At 38.4% G+C, this 20,504-nt stretch overlaps 2 protein-coding genes across 5 annotated transcripts in view; both read right to left on the bottom strand.

Moving 5' to 3' along the window:
• The window catches only part of LOC139140274 (short transient receptor potential channel 4-like), a 31,474-nt gene extending 21,855 nt beyond the window's left edge, over nt 1-9,619 (bottom strand). The window contains exons 1-3 of one of the 2 annotated variants that reach the window (XM_070709417.1): nt 9,474-9,604; nt 9,200-9,380; nt 7,487-7,596 (exon numbers count right to left, since the gene is read on the bottom strand). In XM_070709417.1, coding sequence (XP_070565518.1) covers nt 7,487-7,596; nt 9,200-9,374 — 285 coding nt within the window. In that variant the 5' untranslated portion in view covers nt 9,375-9,380; nt 9,474-9,604. Of the gene's footprint in view, nt 1-7,486; nt 7,597-9,199 lie in introns of both variants that reach the window. The other variant, XM_070709416.1, reaches the window with a different exon arrangement.
• Nucleotides 9,620-14,209: 4,590 nt separating this feature from the next.
• LOC139140272 (short transient receptor potential channel 4-like) overlaps nt 14,210-20,504 on the bottom strand; it is a 35,501-nt gene continuing 29,206 nt past the window's right edge. For all 3 annotated transcript variants that reach the window (XM_070709413.1, XM_070709412.1, XM_070709414.1), the window contains exons 11-15: nt 19,639-19,834; nt 18,844-19,023; nt 17,138-17,185; nt 16,363-16,469; nt 14,210-15,528 (exon numbers count right to left, since the gene is read on the bottom strand). In XM_070709413.1, the coding sequence (XP_070565514.1) occupies nt 15,402-15,528; nt 16,363-16,469; nt 17,138-17,185; nt 18,844-19,023; nt 19,639-19,834 (658 nt within the window). In that variant the 3' untranslated portion in view covers nt 14,210-15,401. The remainder of the gene's footprint in view (nt 15,529-16,362; nt 16,470-17,137; nt 17,186-18,843; nt 19,024-19,638; nt 19,835-20,504) is intronic.

Below are 20,504 nucleotides of genomic sequence, written 5' to 3'. Positions count from 1 at the left end.
CCCAGCCTACCTCAGCTACTCGATCGCTTCCAAAAATGACAGTCTTTTATTCACTTCTCGTAAATAACCGTCGATGTCGGCAACTCTCTCGCTAGCCCTGCGTATGATGCGTAGCACATAGCATCACGCAGGGCTAGGGGTCAACATGGGGTCGCAGCCATGTTGCCTCAAAACTTATTTCTGTCTGCACTCAAAACTCAAAAATGTCGGATATGAACCTGAAAAATCGATGCAATTTTGTCAAACTTCGGCGAAATTTCAGCCTATAGACAAAATTTCATCTAGGTAAGGTAAATTTACTGAAATTTGATCGACAAAGAATCCTGAGCTTGAACGTGACAGCTCGCCTTCTCAGGGAAGTCAAGCATCCAGCTGCCCATACACAGTTGCCCATATGGCCAGGTTTATGAGATTGTTTTCAAGCGACGGCGGCAGACCGTACGGGGCTCTGGATATGAACCTACCGCCGGTGTAGCTGTAATAACTGTTGCGTTGTTTTTCGTGCCCACGGACAAAGTCCTGGGGGAGTTATAGGTTTGGTCATGTCAGTCCGTCCGTCCGTCCGTTCACGCAGATATCTCAGACATGCCCTGGTCAATTTCTTTCAAACTTTGCACAAGAATAGTACCCAACCCCATACAGATGCACGTCGATTTGTTTCACAATGCGATTGAATTTGGCCGTGTTAGAGGACTTTTTAGTTTACACCTCCATAGACTCCCATGTATAAGGCAGTTCTCCATAGACTCCCATGTATAAGGCAAAAAAAAAATAAAAATTTAGTTTCTCATCGTATTCATATTGCCTAAAGGATGAAGTGACACAGTTTTTTGTCCCCAAGGATAAAGTCCAGGGGGCTTATAGATTGGGTCATATCCGTCCGTGAGTCCATCAGTGAGTGCATCTGTTCACGCAGATATCTCAGACATTTTGACAAAATATCATGTGACCTTGGTGACCTTTGACCTCAAATATACATTATTGTCCATAACTCAGTAACCACAAGTGCTAAACCTTTCATATTTGGTATGATGGGACACCTTATGACGCCACATATTCTACCCCATTAATTATGCGCATATCTAATTTTGAGCGAGCAAATAGAGCTAGCGGTCTGATTTTTGGTATATAGGGATAAGTTAACATAATTTGTTTGACAAAACGTCAAGTGACCTCAATGACCTTTGACCTTAAATATACATATTTGTCCACAACTCAGTAACCACAAGTGCTACACCCTTCATATTTGGTATGATAGGACACCTTATGACACCATATATTGTACCTCATTAATTATGCGCATATCTTATTTTGAGCGAGCCAATAGAGCTAGAGGTCTGATTTTTGGTATATAGGAATAACTTAGCAATACAATTATTATGACAAAATGTGACGTGCCTCAATGACCTTTGACCTCAAATATATATATTTGTCCACAACTCAGTAACCACAAGTGCTACATCCTTCATATTTGGTATGATAAGACACCTTATGACACCACATATTGTACCTCATTAATTATGCGCATATCTAATTCTGAGCAAGCCAATAGAGCTGGATGTCCGATTTTTGGTATATAGGGATAACTATAGGGTAGAAATCTAAACATGCCCATCTAAATATTAGACATCTACCATCGAGAACAAAAGAAATTTGCTGTAATTTGAATATTTAAGGAGTTTAAGCAATTTCCACTATAAATAAAGAACCCCTGCCTCAAACTCCACAAAAGTTGCTAGACATATTTTGCCGTTGTCATGCCATTGCTTCGTTTAATAACCAGTTAATCAAATGCCTCATTGACAGGAGGAAATTCAAGACCATATTTAAATAGTAGTATATATTGTCCTCAAAATTACTCTATCACGGCCCAAGTACTCATTGCCTTCAGCAATACTGCCTTGTTATTATTATTATTATTATTATTATTATTATTATTATTATTATTATTACAAGTTTAGGGGCTATAAGTATTATATAGAAATCTAATAACAGTTCATTGAAGCTGTGGGAATTCTGAAAAAGAGGTGTTGTTTATTTTAATTTTGTCAATAGGGGTGACTTTTCTAATTGTACATATATTCTCTCCGCCCAGTTAGGTGTTCCTTTTGACATCACTACCCTTATGAATATTCATATACTTGCAAAAACTGACAGTCGCTGTGTCTGGCAGCGCCTGCTCACAGCTGCTGAGCTGCACAGCGTAGGCTTCGAATGCAGGCCCATCGTGGCAGTCGTGGGCATGTAGAAAACAAGGCACAGCGACTGTGGAGAGTCTATGCCAGTGTAATTGGCCTTGTAAACGTACCTTCAGCGTGGCATTTGTAGTTGTGGCGAAAACCATAAACCCTCTCCCTATGCTGACGTTGTTGGTTTTATTTGTTCATGTGCATTAACTGTAAGCAATCAAGGAAGTTTGGGATGGAAATAGAGCAAAGGCATGAGCTTCCATGAGATCTGTGCTACAAATATAACTTTACGCATGCGCACTCTTTTGCCAGCGTAATCTGCCAATATGAGCGTGCGCAGTTGAATGAACGTGCTCGTGAATGTGTAGTCTGCACACTACGTCTCGTGTCATTCAGCTTTGCATGTTGACAGAAACTGGAATTACTGCAGAGAATACTTTTCAGGACATCACATGTGAGTCTCTAAGGTAACAAGTAGGACGTTTAGGAAATCTTTTCCGAAAGTTCACGCCGCCTGTGGCCATTTTGTGGAGTATAAGCTTATAGTTATACATACCTGGAGCGTATACAGTATTTTCTACTGTACAGTGTACATATTGCCGGATAATATGCGATGGAATTTTGCGTTTCACGTCGTTCAATCAGTCAGATGGAAATGCTGCCCTTCTCCAAACTTTGAAAAAAACAGGGTGACAGATTTGGAATGCTAACAATTGTATATCAAGAATGACGTAATTTAATGAGAAGACATTTGTATTCGAGCACGGCTACAGTTTTTGATTCGAGAACTCTCATCATGATGGACCGTGGTTGTATTCAACAATCGAGAGGGCAAGGGTGAGTCGAACTTTTTCCTATGTCCATGTAGCACTTGTGCAAAAATAAGCGAATCCACAGGCCTTTGGCGAATCAATAAATGCGTTTTTCACCAAGCTGAAAGGTTGAAAGATCCGTCCGTCACTTTGGGACGAGCTAGATAAATGCAGTCAAACCCAGCTGGGCAAATAATGTGACTTTGTTCTGGAAATTACGAAGACGACGTGCGGTGGAACTTTGCAACAAAGTTTCAATATCTGTACTGACGTACTTGAATGACTGGCACAGGAAACAATGGCCAATAAAAACGCATTCTCGTTGCATTTTGATAATGTATCAATCACAATGACACAGAAATTATGCCTCCTCCCGGCAGAAGGGCCATGGCCAATTTTTTAGCCCTGCTACAGTATGTCTCAGTGCTGAAAAGGCCATGTTGTTGTCAGGTTGTCATGGCGACTTTTAAAATTTACATACAACTCTGAGAGTGAAACGGGTTATAGGTCACAGAACTTTTGAGTCCCACTGTCGTCCATTATACCTGTTTCCTTGGGTATTAAAGGTGTGCAAGTATACACATCAAAAGACTAGAAAATTCACTTCATGGGCAGAATCTCGTAAAGTAGCCTTTTCTTGTCTGGTTAACGAAAAAAGATACCCCTGATCTAAAATATGCATGGTTTTAAATAAAAAGCTGTGGTTACTGAAATGGTTACTATGGTAACATTAAACAAAAATGAACATTGAGTTCATACTGTTATAAATACACTTAGGAGAGCATTTGCGTAGTAACTGGGATTACTTTTAATGGACTTTGGACAAAAATTGAAATTTTAAAACGCAAATAGGGTACTATGGAAAAACAGGGCAGTAAAACGGATATCATATTTTGTCTTTCTAACCCGAAACAACCCTTTGGTATAATATTTCTGTTGATTACTGGATTTTTACACTGGATATTTGGTCTTTCTAACCCAAAATATCCCTTTGATATAACACATTCTGTTGATTCCTGGATTTTAGGTGGAATCTTTGAAAAACTGGTAATTTTAACTCCTGAATGGTTGCCATGGAAACATCTCACATTAAAATGAGTGTAATTCTTTTGGTGTTCTAACCAGAAAAACCCCTATTATCAATTTTTACATCAATCAATAGTTCTTTAATAGGAATTAGGGAAAAAGTAACGTTTTCAATCCAATAATAGTTACCATGGCAACTCAAAACATTAAAATAAGTCTGGTTTTTGTGTTCTCTGACCCCAACTCCCCCCGCTAGATAATTTTCATATCAATCAAAGTACTTTTCATTGGATATTAGAAAAACTGAAAATTTAAACCCCTAAAATGGTTACCATGGAAACATGGGGCAGTGAAATCGATATCATATTTGGCCTTTTCGACCCAAAATACCCTTATGGTGAAATTTTCACGGAAATTGAACCTATATTATTCGCATTATTATTTCTATATAATACTTATATTAATTATTATTATAAGTGCAAATGAGAACATTGTAATATGTCATACCTCAGGGTAATGCGCACAATATTCGCCTAGAAGTTATGATAAATAAAGGTCCTGAATTAAACATTTTTATTATACAGGCTTTTCCTGTCTTCAGGCGTTACTCATATCCTCATGCCATAGACTTGTAGAACCACGCTATCGTTGTTCTCTGTTTTAAGACCACTGAATCCTCGAAATAACTAGTCAGTGTTCTTCTTTACTTCAGAACAATTCTTGTGCTGACTTTTTTTGAAAATTTATGTCACCTTACCCTTTCCGTCGTTTCCCTTATAATCGGCAAACGAATTGTTGAGTAAGGGAGATAATTTCCCCTGAATTGGAGATAGGTACAAAAAATAACTGAAGGTAATTAACAGATGTGGACCGTTATCCTATGAAATTCTATAGAGAGATAGCAAAGGCAAAGTAATAGGTACACACATAACACAAGTAAGGCTTGTATTATAAAAATATTTAACATATGACATTTCTTTCTCATAACTACAACACGAATATCGTCCTCAATGCCCTATTGTCACACTCATCAAACTTCCATCACGTCGAAATACAAGTGTAATCAATGCACTTTCAAGAAGTCTAATTAAATAAATCAAGTTGATTCAGTTTTGATGTACAGCCATACGACAGAATGCCATCAAATATGAAAGTGAGATTATAATGAGCATATCGTAATCACCACACTTTCTGCATTAACTGAATATATTTAAAGGGACAAAGTCGGCCATTTTTCATGAATTTCGTTTGTTACTAGATACTACTTATATTGTTTGACATGTTGAAAACTAATGAATGGGTGACCATGCATATCTTCGACCCCGGTTTTAGACACGATACATGAAACAATCGCGAAAATGAATTAATGGTCATGACCATTAATTCATTTTTGCGATGGTTTCATTTAATTTGTTGAAACCGGGGTCGAATATATGCATGGTCACCCATTTATTCAGTATCTATCAACATGTCAACAATACAAGTAGTATCTCGTATCAAACAAAATTCATGAAAAATGGCCGACTTTATTCGTTTAAGTTTGACCAGTGTAACTTAAAATTCAGTATATTTGATTCTGCTATATGACCGAATTACAGAAAAGGCACATGACCCAATCATCATACAGTTGTTCTCATCAAACTTTGAACAAATTCTAAACCATTACGGGAACTTCCTGATTGTAGTAAATATCTTCACGTGACGAATATTTACCACATAAGCTTTTTCTAAAGCAAGGCTAGATATCGTACACTTATCTAGGCTCAGTTTGGGTCCCCACTTGTTAATGGGTACTTTGATTACAGATCCTCAGAGAGGATAGAGTCCTCTTCATTAGGTCTGTGATAAAAATACTTTTTAATAAATTCGCTTGATACATGTCTGAGCTGTGGTTTAGGACATGAAAAAATCGTAATAAAATGGCCACAGGGCGGCCATATTGAATCTTATCACAAAACAATTCAATGTGCATGTGTGTGACATAGGTCAATGTCCTTGTACCAACTTTGAATAAAATCGGTTGAGATATGCCTGAGTTATGGCTCTGTACATGAAAAAAATCGTAATAAAATGGCCGCCTGGCGGCCATATTGGATTATATCACAAAACAAATTGCGTGCATCTGTATGACATAGTTTGAATGATATCGCTCCGGGCGTCTCTGAGATATCTGCGTGAACAGACGCACGCACGCACGCACGCACGCACGCACGGACATGGCCAATCCTATAAGTCCCCCGGACGGTGTCCGTGGGGACTAAAAACACTAACTCTATACAAAAATTATAAAACATCAACTTCCGTGAAGTTCCGATCACGAATAATCCGAGCTGGGTGTATGTTGACGCGATTGGGATAGAAATTAAATGAAGGATTTAAGCTGGGGGCTGTCTCACACTGGCTGTCATATTTGTCAGTGTTTATCACCAAGCAACAGCTTAGGTTGACGTCATCGCAGAGGTCATAGCCTCAATGGGATGAAAAATTTAAAATCCACATTTCAATTCTAATTTACTGTATTTGGTAAGTTCCCGAACTGTTAAACAAACCTAAGTACGATAAATGAATATCAGAGGCCCATTTTATGTCCATTCTTTCAGTGTGGAGATCTTACCTGATTATGACAGTTCATCAAATATGCAAATGAGCAAATAATCAGTATGTCATGCTCGCCAAACTTGTAGCAGTACTTGGCTTAAGTATGACAAATATGTCCCAGAGGTCTGGTCAAGATCAGTGCATTAAGTATTGATATATAGCCTAACTACAGCAATTCATTAAATATGTTAACAATCGGTGTATAATGCCTATCAGACTTCCAGCATGACCAACCCAAAGTATGAGAAATGGCGCATGGCGGGTCGAAATCGGTGCACTCATGATTCATATATTGTCTTTTTACAAACAGACATTAAATATGCAAATAGTTGGCATGTCATGCTCTCCAGGCAGGCTTTTTGCCCTCCTTACGTCAGGCAAATGGTCACCTACCCTCGGGCACATAGTTTCATGTTTGGGCTATGATATATGTAAATATTCTTTTGAAATATTGAACCAGAGGTAAAAGAAGCAAAGAAAATTGCATACATTTGCACAAATTCATACTTCTCTCTCACCGAACGTACGACTGCTGGTCATACCCAAAGTAAATTAATCCTACCGATATTCAATCTCAGGTAAAATAATTAATGAAAATTGAACGAATTTTTTTTTAAAGAAAAAGATGCATTTGGCAAGGCAAAGGCCATGTAACGTCCAGCGCCCGCTTAATTCTCGCCGTCAGCAGCCCTAGCCCCAGCCCGATCATCTACAAAATTTCATCATAGCATGATAAGTCCGTTTTTAAATATCGTGCCAACAGACAGACACACACAAATGCACAGACAATGGTTCAACACTTGCTCTCATTTACGGACACTGGACCTACAAACAGCATTGCTGCAATAGCAGAGGACTTACCTGTGGATGATTCAATATCAGTTCTATGGCTTTGATGAACTTTTCTTCGATTGCGTGAAATAAGGCGTCTCCAATATTGACGTTGTGGTGAAGTAATATTCTTATGACGTCTGTCGAGGCAAAACAGTATTTTAAACTCAAAAATAGGAACTTCTGTTAATGCAAGTTTTTCTATAGTTGTTGTTCAAATGCAATCTCTCGATCTGCTTTAAAGATGACTAAGTAGAATTACAAGGTGTTCAACCTGTTAACAAAACAGTTGTATGCGTTTGCGTGTGAAGGTCTAATTTTATTGTTGACGTCTCAGTTGACTTCTGTCAGTCAGGAAAGTAATAAGTATACTTTATCTACGATAACATGACGGCGTTTTACAAAATATGCTGTGCTATTCCAGCGTAAAAAGCAAATCCTGATTCGAGGACAAAATAAAAACAATTTCAATAGGCATGTGATTCAGGCCAACACTTAAATATCGTGTTCTTTGAGATGTTTAAACAATAAACTCCATCGTTCTTTCGTAAGGCCTGTCCGCTGAAAACCGATAGTAGAGGCGTGAATATTGATCCCAAGTCCATGTGACTTCGTTTACTTCTTCCACATAGTAACAACAGGCTGCAGATTTGAAATACTTGTAGCGAGTTTGTCGATGTTTGAATTTTCCTAATACGTTGAAATTACTTTGTCTTCCTTCTGCTTTCTGTTCTTTTTCTGTTTTTTTCAAAATAGTTGCCGAAATTTAACAATCACACTATTAATTGAATTGAAAATGTTTGGCCTGCCTCCGCACGCACCTCTACTTACATGTACCTCGCTACCTCACTTAGTCATTTATGAGCATGGCATTCGCGTTTGTAATAGAAATATGTCAAGTTTATACATATTGTTTGTTTTGGTGACTTTATTTTCCATATTTTAACATAAGGTAAGAAATATAGAGGAAAGAAAGTTGCGAAATGAAACTTAGAAGCGAGTCCGTGTCGAGGTGCGGTCAGGGTTAAACACCTTGACCAATTTCACAATAAATCCGAATGCTGCGATCCTGGTCGCTTACACGGAGAAATACGGTATTATCAATTACAGCTACTGTCCCATTCAGAATCTAAAACAACAAATGATGCTTTTCGAAAAAAAGAATCCTCTCTCTTGTTGTTTGTTACTACCGATATGGTGTATGTACGATTCTTAGGAAACATGTTCAGGCAACACACATATATGTGCTTCGGAGTATCAGGAAGCAAAAAATGCAAAAGCCTTGAAAATTTCTCCACAAGGTCTCTGGCAGTAATTTATCTTATTCAGATTTTATTATGCCCGTGAAAAAATGTATGTCTGCGATTGTTTATACATGTCTTCAAACATTTGATGACGCACTGTCCTGTTCAATGAAAGTAAGCATTTTCAAAAAAGTTTCTATCGTCAAAAAAGTGAATACGAGAACTGGCCGGAAAAATCTCTTTCGTACTAATCGTGGAGTTGAAACAAAGAGAATTACTCCCATTTTTGGCGAGTGGTGCAAATTTCCTGTCACTTGATTCAAGTGCAAATGACAACAATGACATGTTTCCAAATATTTTCACTTTCAAATCCATCACACACACACAGATAGACAGACAGACGCACAGGCAGACAGACGAACAGGCAGGTAGACTAGACAGACAGAAAGAGATAGACGACATACAGACAGACTGACAAACAAAGCATAAGCAAACTCACCAGTGCTGTTACGCCTTACTGCCAATTGAAAGGCAGTTTTGCCGTCGGTATTTACAGCATTGACATCGAATCGGGATTTGTGTTTCAAAACATCCTGCAATGTGCGGATGTCTGCTCTTCCCACCGCCGAGAAATATTGTAGTTGTAAGCTCTTCACAGAATTGTGGCCCTCCATCTCTTTCTTTAAAAAGAAGGGTATAAACATGACATGATGGTAGCGCTACAGCACAGACCTATTAAGGATCGGAGTTCGTCAGGAATAAGAAGTACTGACCAGCCTGCCTCACATCCGCAGAGTGTTCACTCGTAGTCTTCAAATTTTACACCAGTTTTACAGGTTACACGCTGACAACGCTTTACACAGAAGTGCCCGCTAAAGGTATAACACTGCTCTACCAAAATTACAACTGTATGCTATGTATCTATTTATCTGAGCCTAATTTTAATTATACATTAAAATCAAGCTATTACAAAGGATAAAGGCGGTTATGTGGTTAAAGACTTTAAATAGTTCAGAATGTGATTGTGCGGGTTACAGTCTACATATCATAATCAATGATGCTATATTCAGTAAGTTACATGTCAGAGCACGCTCGGAAAATAATGAGCCGCTTTTGGAAACAACTGTTACAGACATTATTGGAATTTCATTGCCTGAAACTCCATATGTGTTTGTGAGGGTGTACAGTTGGTGTCTTTGTGGATGCTCCGACAATAGGCGTACGTCTGGATTGTATGCAAATCAACTTGCACTCGCACCGTCTTAATTTATATAGCCAACGGCGGCAACATTTATTGACCTTCGAACATGCTTCTGATCAGCCAAAGTGACAAAGAAATGCGTTGCCACCGCAATACCCCTACCCCTGTCTTCCGAGGGATTCCTCCAGTAATGTAATCCGTGTTCCATTGACATTTCAAAGGGCTTACAGACATTGAAATATCGGAAACTTACAGCCACTACAAAATTTAGAATATGTATAAAATTACATAGCACAATGAAATGCGAAGACAAGTTCGTACCATCACAATTGATTTACACTCATGTACAAAAATAGATCGTGAGTAATATGGCGCCCTTTTTCTAAAGCATAAATGTATATATAATCCGAATACAACTATAAACAAATTAGGCTGGCGCCCTATACTGTAAACCTTACAAAACTCTTTTGAGAAGGGTTCTATCCCTTTGATATTAGAAATATCGTCTTCATTGCCAAAAGAAACAAAGATGTCTGAATGAAATATTATATATTCTTTGATTTTTGGAACAGAGATGCGAATTGACTGTGTTGTTAAATCATCTCTCAACCGCTAGGCATTATCGATTATCATTACCCGATTGAAAACTAGACATATTTTAATGAATTTTACTGCATTCGTCATTGGAGCTAACATTCAATTATCTACCACTCACCATTGAGGTGGGATTAGACGAATGCAAGCAGTGCAAATTACTTGTTATAATATTATTAATTTGATAGCAGGCTCTATGAAACCTGACTTCACAGAATGCGTAATTAGAGTTACGATGGCTTGTCATATCCCTAGCACTTATATTCCAGAAAGACAGAAATTTTACATATAATTAAAGGAAGTATTATACCCATTATGGGCAAACAAAATAGCCCCTATGCTCTTGGCTATACATCACAAAACAACAATGCCGCTGTAATTCGGTAATTAGGTGTAATTAGATTAATACATTTTACAGCCCAGATCACAAACAAATGCTCGAGATCTGAACTATGAACTGAGAAAGCAATCTCCGATGAAGAACTCAAAACAGCAACGAAAAACTAGTCATCATAAATATCCGACCAAGATGGCGCTTGTCAGGCGTCGTTTTCAAGTATCGGAATTTTTGAATTGTAAAGAACTCTCTTGGCCATCGTACCTTCCAGACTCATTACGTAAACTTCTAAAATATCGTTCTCATTTTCCAATGGATTATATTTGTCTGACTAGGGATGATCCACTGAACAAACAACCGACGATCTTTCATCTTGTTTTCAAACACGCCATTGATGAGCTTTCGTAACATTTTGCATGTCTCGTCGGAAATTCGGCGAGGTGATTGGAAAGTCGCCTAATTAATCATTATTCGTCACTACGTCTCAATGACATATATTGCTCCCATTGTCATATTAAGGTACAGATTTATGCCTAGTATCGGATGACAGCTGTCGTATCTATATCTTCATGTCACAGGAGAGATCCAAGATGGCTATCACTACTTCGTAAGTTGCAGGCAATATACCTTTTCTCGGTTATCCCACAATACATCGCCGTGGCTATCAGACATCGTATACACATTCAAAACAACAAAAAACATACTGATTTTGTGTTCTACAACGGTTTGCTATACAAGAATGACACAACTTTGCAAGGCCCAAAAATGTTTCGTGTATTTTGTATCCAACGGCTACAGAAATATATGCCAGGATCTGGTCCCTCTGGGTGCCACCTGCCACATTGTTGAGTAACATACTCTGTGTATACCCCATGGCCAATGTACTCTAGCGCTTTGTATACCCTTGTGCGCATTGCATCATGGAACAGGTAAAAATACTCTGAAGACTACACGCCAGCAATATCAAAATAAATTGTAGGGTTTTATCACTATCACAAACGCGTGGGTCTGCCTCGTCCAGCGTTTGAAACTCCCGTGAATTTTCTCAAGGAGGGTAGTACGTAACACTGTGCTGTCACAATTGTATTGCCCTTTCTCGCTTTCTGTATATCCTGTAGATATAAAACCCCACAGCTTTACTAAAGTTGGTTCTGATTGGTGATTGTGTAAAAGAAAGTCATTTCACAAAGATTTGAATAAGTTGATGTTATGAGTATTTGAGATGTTTTGACTGAGATTGCGCAATATATCACTTAACGTTTTCGTCGTCAACTACTATTCAGCTTTATCTTTGTCAGAGAAAGAAAGCTTGGTACGATTGTTGAATCGATGAGTCAGTTATCAATCGGGTCTTTAATTTCTTCCAATCAAACAATACTATTAACATCTCCCAGTACATACAGTTGATTCATTTAATTTTAAACAATCCAGTAGAAGCACATTTGATTTGAATGTTGAATTAAATTATGTAACTTTTTTCAATGCTACAATGTGTGGCAGTCTGATCGTTAATTATCCAGGCAGACGACCCCCTCCCCCCCAAAAAACAAGAAAAACAAGAAAACACCGCCCCACACCCTGTAATTTCTGTCAAATTACTTATATATAAATATATTTATGAACATGAACTGCGCGTCACACATCGTAAGAATGAATGGACGTCTATCTGGCAATGACCTAATTAGGTCGTGTTTAATTTTTAGCTTACTTTTCTTCTGTATTTCTGTGGCATAACTGTGCTTCTGCTTCTTTTTAAAATATGAGTGGTGAAGCGAACGGCTTAATCGCGCAAAACGTCGTGGTCCCTCCCATTGGATGCACTGTCTAAGACTTGCTGGACATAGACTTTTTTATAATCTATATGTTCTTGTCACTTTTACGGGCAAACGGAGCCACGATATCGATACTTAAAATATGTTTGGTATACATTCGAGATCGGTGACATTGGCTCACTATGTCCCCGACTATGTCGCCATCGCCCATGCGTACAGGTGAACCAAAAACGATGGCAAATAAATGGCATTTTATATCATGGATACTTTCGGAGTTGAAGTTAGGCGTGAAAGAAGAAAGGATATACATATTAAAATCGACTCGACCCCTTTTTATGTCGATAAGGTGGATTTTGCTAGGGATCTTGGGAGCACGGTAAAGTTGTCTATTCTGGATATCTTTGAAAAAGTTCGACTGCATCTCTGGAATACATTTGAACTCAAGCATGTGGACTTAAGCGGTATTAAAACATTTTCTGAAACAGAGACTGTTCTTTAATGTTTTATTTGGTTCTGGCCAATTTCTCAACATCATAACAATCAACACCATAAATTCCCTGCAAGCTCGAATTCTGAGTTCCCAATTGGGTTATTTATCAAGGCAACGTCGATCAAGAGACTGGAATCAGCATAGACATATCACAAGAACATCGGGAGACATGTGCAGGTGCGCCATCTATCGACAGGCCAGTCATTTACCGTCGAATGCATCACATCTAAAACCGCTTGAATGAATGTATATTGTGGTCTACTTCATGGTGCTGCATTTTTTACAATTGGTTGGCCAACAGAGGCCATGCATGAATCGAAATTTATTACCGCTCCGACTTTCGTTTCCCATTTTCATCATTAGGCCCGAATAGATTTTCTCCAATATTGAAAAATGATTAAACAGCTTGAAAATGAACGCTTCCTCGCTTATTCATTCGCCACACTAAAGATGGTTAGCAATTGAAGGAGGACTGACTAATAAGAGACCGCCGTGAAAATTAAGTTACCTCGTTTGCCCATGCGATCAACTAACCAACAAACAAACAAACACACAGGCAATGAGTGGGTGACGTATACTTCTCCACCATTCAGTAGTCTTGACACCTGTCGTGAGCTTCTGACAAGTCCCATTATTATATTGTACTGGAAGGCTTCTGGTACGAGGCGCCAAATGTAAAAAAATAATTTACACAATCACGCTTATTTCAGAGATAGAATAGATGGAAAATGTAAATAGAGAGGAATTTTCAATATATGTCATACGTATGCACCTACACACATTCGCACAAACATGCATAAACACAAATACATACATACATACATACATACATACATACATACATACATACATACATACATACATACATACATACATACATACATACATACATACATAGAGCCTCGACTTGGATATAGGTCGAAAATTTACACTGAGTGGACATACAGCCGAAAACTTTTACATTTTGCCTCGATTTGATGCAGCTGCAAAATTTTATATATAGGGCCTCGTTCTGATACAGCTGCACAAATTCTATATATAGGGCCTCGATTTCGTAATACAACTGAAAAATTTTATATTCAGACTCGTTTTGAGACAGCTGGGACTCAGAAACAAGATCTTGACTTCCAAATGTTCATGTAATGTTGGTCGCTACTGGATTTACATACAAAAAGTTGCGTTTACAATGCTGCACACAGCAGGGCTTGTGTGTTTCACAAGACTATAGAAGGATCCTGGGAAGACTAATAAATAGTGATTACAAACTACAATGCACATCATTTGCGTATATCTATAGGCTTTCAGGAAATGTGTACTTTGAGGTTACAGTTTTTGTTCTGAAATTTCATTGTTTGGAAGAGTCCAATACTTGTCCTGCACCCCTAAAGGAGAAGAATAAGAACATATGTTCAAACACATTAAGAGAGATGCAAATTTGATACTGGAAAAACAAATAACCCAAGATTTACCAATATTTAACATTCAAAATTGCCGCCATCCCTGTGTTAACTCTGTGGAGAAAACTAAACTTTTCAAATTCGGAAAAACTAAGCCGGTGTAAAGTTTAATCACATCAAGAGCTTTAAAATGAATCCGAAAATGATATATCACGAAAGAATTTTAAAAGTTTGAGAGTCACAATATCTGTCCCCAAGGCGTATTTTACGTGAATTCACTTATATTGTCCATAAAAATGTTCTTTATTACATGCCTTGATGTGAGTGCAAATCAGTGCATTGATTTGAATAGGAACGTCCGGGGAGTTAACGGGCCAGTGAACGATGTACTAACCGATTTCCATGGTTACCCGGTCAAGTAAAGCTCTCCGACGTTGTCGACGTCAAAGTAGTCGCTGGACACTACATGTAAAATATCCAAGCGCGCACTTCTATTTTGATTTTAGTTAAATTCTGTTTTATGTCGGTCGATATTCATAAAATTGTTTGAAAATGCCCTGCATGTAACTACATGGCATATAACAATAAGTATGAAGAGGCATGGAATAAAAATGTATTGCCTGAATACATGGGTTTATGTGCCCTCACAGCAGTAGACAATTTGTCCTCCTGGCGTCGGGCAAATTGTCACCTGCTCTCGGCCACATAAACCCATGTATTCAGGCAGCAAAAATAAAATCTGGCTTTAGGCCTACGGCTTGTATCTTTCATCTTGCAGAACAATCTTCAACTCGTCAACGCCTTCCTGATAAAGTTCTCATTCCCTTTTCTAATCTGACACGTTTTGCTTTTGTTTCGTTGTATGATTGTCTTTAAACTACCCCTCTGGTGTCGGCGTAGTACTTTGTCCTTAATCTCCTGGACTACCATCGGCCTGCCGTCGACTGTCATCGTTACCATGCCCCTTGTCTCGTAATTCGTCCCTGAGTTGATCGATCGACTTCTCAAGTCGTTTGATCATATCGCATATTTCAAATCTAATTACAAAACCAAAAACAAACATTTGATTAATGTAGAGTTTCACGTACAGAAAGTGTCCGAGTTGACAAATTTAGTTGTAACGCATTATACTTATAAAAGATTTATACAATGAAGGAACTAAATAGTATTACGCCAAGGCATATATAACTTCACGAATTGATCACACACACATCACTTTGGTTCAGCCAGCCCCTTTATCTAACTGAGGTTTATGGTAACATATTACATGTAGAGGCTTTCACTTATTTGCGATATTTGTCGGCAGAGTTTCACCAAAACAGCGTTCTGAAACTCTCTTTCAAAACCGTTACAATATCTAGTTGTTCCACGTAGCAGACCATAATTGGAAATGAGAAAACAATTATAAAGCTCCCATACAGCAAAAAATAACATCCAGTAGTAGCGTAAACAAGTATAGAGGCCTGTCCCAGTGTCTAGATTGGAGTGCACTGGTCTTACTAGTCGCATTAGATCCATGTGAAAGCCTGACTACATTCACTCACTGAGAATGCAGTTATTGCATACGAATAAGCCTTCTGTCTAATGATGCTTTATTCGTTCATTTTTCCTCACATTATCACTGCATAAAAACCAAGTAATATTTGGTGTATTAGCATGGATCATTGCCTGTATTTTAGCAGAATAGTGCATATACATATGAATGCAGTCAAGATGCCATTGCTTGTATTCAGCAAGCCTGTATTCCTATGGATTCATGTGAATCCACGTGTTTTATGCACGCGTAATAGTAATACAGGCAAATCATTAGTGTGAATTTATCTGTATTATTGCCTTTGATGCAGTTTATTTTTTTTTAATTTTGAAATTACCTGGCTATTGATGAGTCTCTACTTAAAGGATAACTACCATCGGAGTTGTCGGTATGTTGAGCCGGTTTATCAGCGAGATAACGTTCAATCAGTCGTCTACAAACGACCTGAAGCAGTGAAAAAGAAAGCAGGGGAAATTGCATTTCACAGAAAGAGAAAGAGAGCTCTACATCGTCGATGCTAAAGAGAACACCTTCCGAAAACAGTCAGGTACAGCGATATGCGAACACAGAGATGGATATCGTGAACACTATGCTTGCGGGAGAGATAACACTTTATCTGATACTTGATGCTCTTCCCCATTACTCCTGGTTTTTGCCCGGGCATAATACTTACAGCAAACTACGAGGAAAAAAATCATCCCACGGGCTCGTGAAATTTAAAGTAACGGACGGGCTATCTTTGACACTTCACCGTAAATTCTGGAATCTTAGTTTGTTTGGGGTTTTTTTAACTCCTTGGAATTAAGGAAATTTTTTACTCTTTTCACTAAACATCAATTGATTTATCAATTTCATAAGATATTATTTGCTGTCACCATCGCATAGTAGCGAAAACCATAGTGAAAAGCACGCTAAATTTTCAACGGATACTTTTAGAATTTGTGTAAAGTCGAATAGTTAAATGTTGTGCATGGCCTGTTGGTGACTATTAGCCATATTACCCTATAGTGTGTCCATCATAAGCGTCAAAACACAATAAACTTTCAAAGGAAGTATTTCAGCACCTTGAACACCCTCATGGAAAAAAGACGAAAATTTATATTTGTCCTTGCCTCATAGTTTTCCTGGATTTCTTTCACGTATTCTGATTTCTGGTGAACCTGTCCAAGAAATACAAAAAACAGTTACTGGTGTACGTGAGTTTAATCTGTACAGGATTGAGTTGCACCCTTTCGCCTATTCCAACGTCACGCTATCGTATACCCAGCATTTTCTTCCAAATTAATCCGTGATCTTCTACTTTGGTTGGTTTCTTCCTAGTTCTTATCGTTCACCTTCGACATTTGTTAAAAACATTAACAGCTATTCTTTTTTTTCATCGACCGTCTTCTTTCATCACTGTACAATTTCTGAATGTATCCCACCTCCCCTGTCTTTGTTATTCTCCCTTGACCCTCCCCAAGGCCGGGACCTTCTCTTGACAAATATATTTAAAAATAATGTACCCCCTCCCGGCCCATAATGGACGAAAGCAAACTTTGCACGACATAATGTAAGAGACAAAGCCGAGTACATTATGAAGTGCAAAGTTTGCTTGAGTCCATTATGAGTCGGGAGGGGGCATTATGGCTATTAGATCACAGTTTTGGCCATGACAATTAATTTGTAGATGTAGAAATCATCAGGGGCCACAATGCTAGATAATCGAATACATATTCAGTAATCATCTGAGGGCATGACAAAATTAACTGTTATTGACAAAGCCATAATATAATTCTAATAACAATGATATTATGATGAAACTTGACATTTAGCCATTATGTAGTACTCGATGTACTTGGGCTTTGTAAAGTGCGACTTCGTTATCCGTTTTGTTACCAAAATATCTCAAAATTAGAAAGCAATCGATAAAAAAATTAAAAATTAGCACTATACAAAACGAAAGAAATGTTAGTATTGAACATCAAGTCGAACCGGGCCTAAAAATCGCTCTCGGAATAGATGTACATGAAAACGACTGCCAAATGGCATGAGAACAAGCAGAAAGTGATGACGTATACATTCGAGTATGTGATCTTCATCTCTCTACCTTAGGGGCAAATTCCACGAGTAATATTGCGCAAGATATGACCATTACAACCATTTGCAGTAATAGAGCGCGAAGCCACTGCAGTATACTGCAATAAAACTGCTTACACTAATTAGTTTAAGCTGTAGCCGTGGCCACTTTGGTGTTGAACACGGCTACTTGATAAAGACCAAAAAGTCTGCTTGTACAAAGGCAAAACTAGCTCTGTCTGAGGTTCGAGTTATATGAGAGTTTACGATTGGCACCCTGTGTTCAAGATTAAGATACAATGTAACATTACCATGCACTGGTCCATGTACAAATCTTTTTTATTTCAACTTCCCCAGACAAACTGTCTGCATGGGACATACAATGTTGTCGACTTTGCCAGCTTGCTACAGCTGAAACTAATTAGTGTGAGCAGTTTTATTGCAGTTCACTACAGTGGCTTCGCGCTCTAATTCTGAAAAGGGTAGTAATTTCACACCTGTAATGCACTCAAATCATTCCCCTGCGAGCTGCATTCTGCACTGTTATGGAAAAATCACGAAAATTGCTTGTTACCAAGTATGTGACTTAATTCCCCTCAATATCGCTATTAGATCATTATATGATAGTTTTTGCCCCTAAACTTGTAAAAACAACAACAACAGCAACAACAACAACAACAACAACGACAACAATAATGATGATAATAATAGTGTCACAGGTAGAAAATAATATTTTAACGTTAAAATATAGAATGCCGACCTTTTTCCTCACTCCAACATCCTTACGACAGCAGAGGCATCGATGTAGCCGCCGGAAACAGTTGATGAAGGACCTGCTACTCGGAAAAATATTGAATGGGGGCGCTTCAGTGATACCTCTACTGAAATAATCCATCCACAAGTCAGCGCGATGGAATTTCCACTCAATATCCGTATTTTCCTGGGAAAAATAAATTGGTTTACTTTGAGAACGAGCTCAATTGCAATTTCTAAACGGCGGGAGATCATCGTCGACGAATGTAAGGCCTGCTCATGTTTGTGCCCGTTATATTTTTATGCCAATTTCTTATTTCTCTAGATTTAACTGTTGTTGTCGCAATACTCCTTTGGAGTTTGTTACATGTTTGAAACGGGCACATACCTTGAAATCAACATTGGAAAATGAGAAAGAAAAGTATTTTGATTTCAGGAGTGGAAAACGGGACGGTGCTTGTGGGGGTACCCGCTGTGAGTTCAGAACCAGTAAGCTTTACGACTCACGAGACCAATAACGTTCGTTAATTTCGTCTTCTTCCCAGCGTTTAAACACTGGAAGCGTTTTGTTCATACGCCTTTTTCCTCGAACACCTTTATCATCATTACGGATTCAGAACATAATTTTATAAAATTTACCTTTAAAATAGCTTAGGATATTCAGGATACAGAATATTACATTATGTAGTCTGCAACTTTTGTGATGTTTCAAAGTCATTTGAGGATAAAAAGAGATTTTATAGGGGATCATCTGGAATAGACTGAACAATTAAAAATCAGCTTACGCAATCCGGATGCTTACCACAATACTGTCATAGGTGGTTCCCATCAATGCAATGAGGAGATTGAGTAGAATTATGACGGCTGCAATTTGATAACAGGCGAACAGTAACCCTCCAACGAATTCTGTTGACAGGTGGTCGGCTTCAACCTGCAGTGCTTCCAGATCGATCAGTCCGTACAGAGACCAAAACAGAGTCTTCAATGACGCCGACATACTGCTCCGCGAGATGCACGGTGAGGAAGTTATGGCCGTCAGCAGATAGAGTATTCACATGCCAACACAAAAACATACATGTTTAGTCATCGGCCTCAGGTCCAATTAGAATGAAATCAAGACCGCAAACAACTCTTAAAATGTCATAGAATGAAATAATAGTGAACTAACAGTGAAGTAACGTACGACGACGACAACGACGACGATGACGACGATGATGATGATGATGATGATGATGATGATGATGAAGAGCAGGCTAAAGTCGCAGAATAATGAATAAAAGCCAGGGTTTTCCCTGGTGTGGCCAAGCTATAAATCTAATTTCTAAGACATGTTTCGAAATATGAGACACACCTAAATTTGATTGATGACCATGACGTGTTTTATCATACGCATTCGGCTAAGGGACCCTGTACTACTAGTATTACGACGTGCAATAAAGTATAAAGGGAATTTCATTCGAAAAGTCGATGCTGTTCAGTCGGAGGGTTGTCCACCAAAATTGTTGAACTGATCACATCACCTGGACGCTAGTTTGCAATTGGATGAAAACGGCGTCCGCAATTTTGAAAGCAGGATAAACGAATTTGACGCTACAGTCCGACAAGGGTTGGATCCGTCGAGTACTGTCGATCGGAGCATTACATGCATTGCACCAGTCAACCTTGCAG

The sequence above is a fragment of the Ptychodera flava genome, chromosome 9, assembly GCF_041260155.1.
Source record: "Ptychodera flava strain L36383 chromosome 9, AS_Pfla_20210202, whole genome shotgun sequence".
In the NCBI taxonomy this organism is placed as follows: Eukaryota; Metazoa; Hemichordata; class Enteropneusta; family Ptychoderidae; genus Ptychodera; species Ptychodera flava.
The sequence above is the reverse complement of the archived record's forward strand: the minus strand, read 5'-3'. Positions and strand labels throughout refer to the sequence as shown.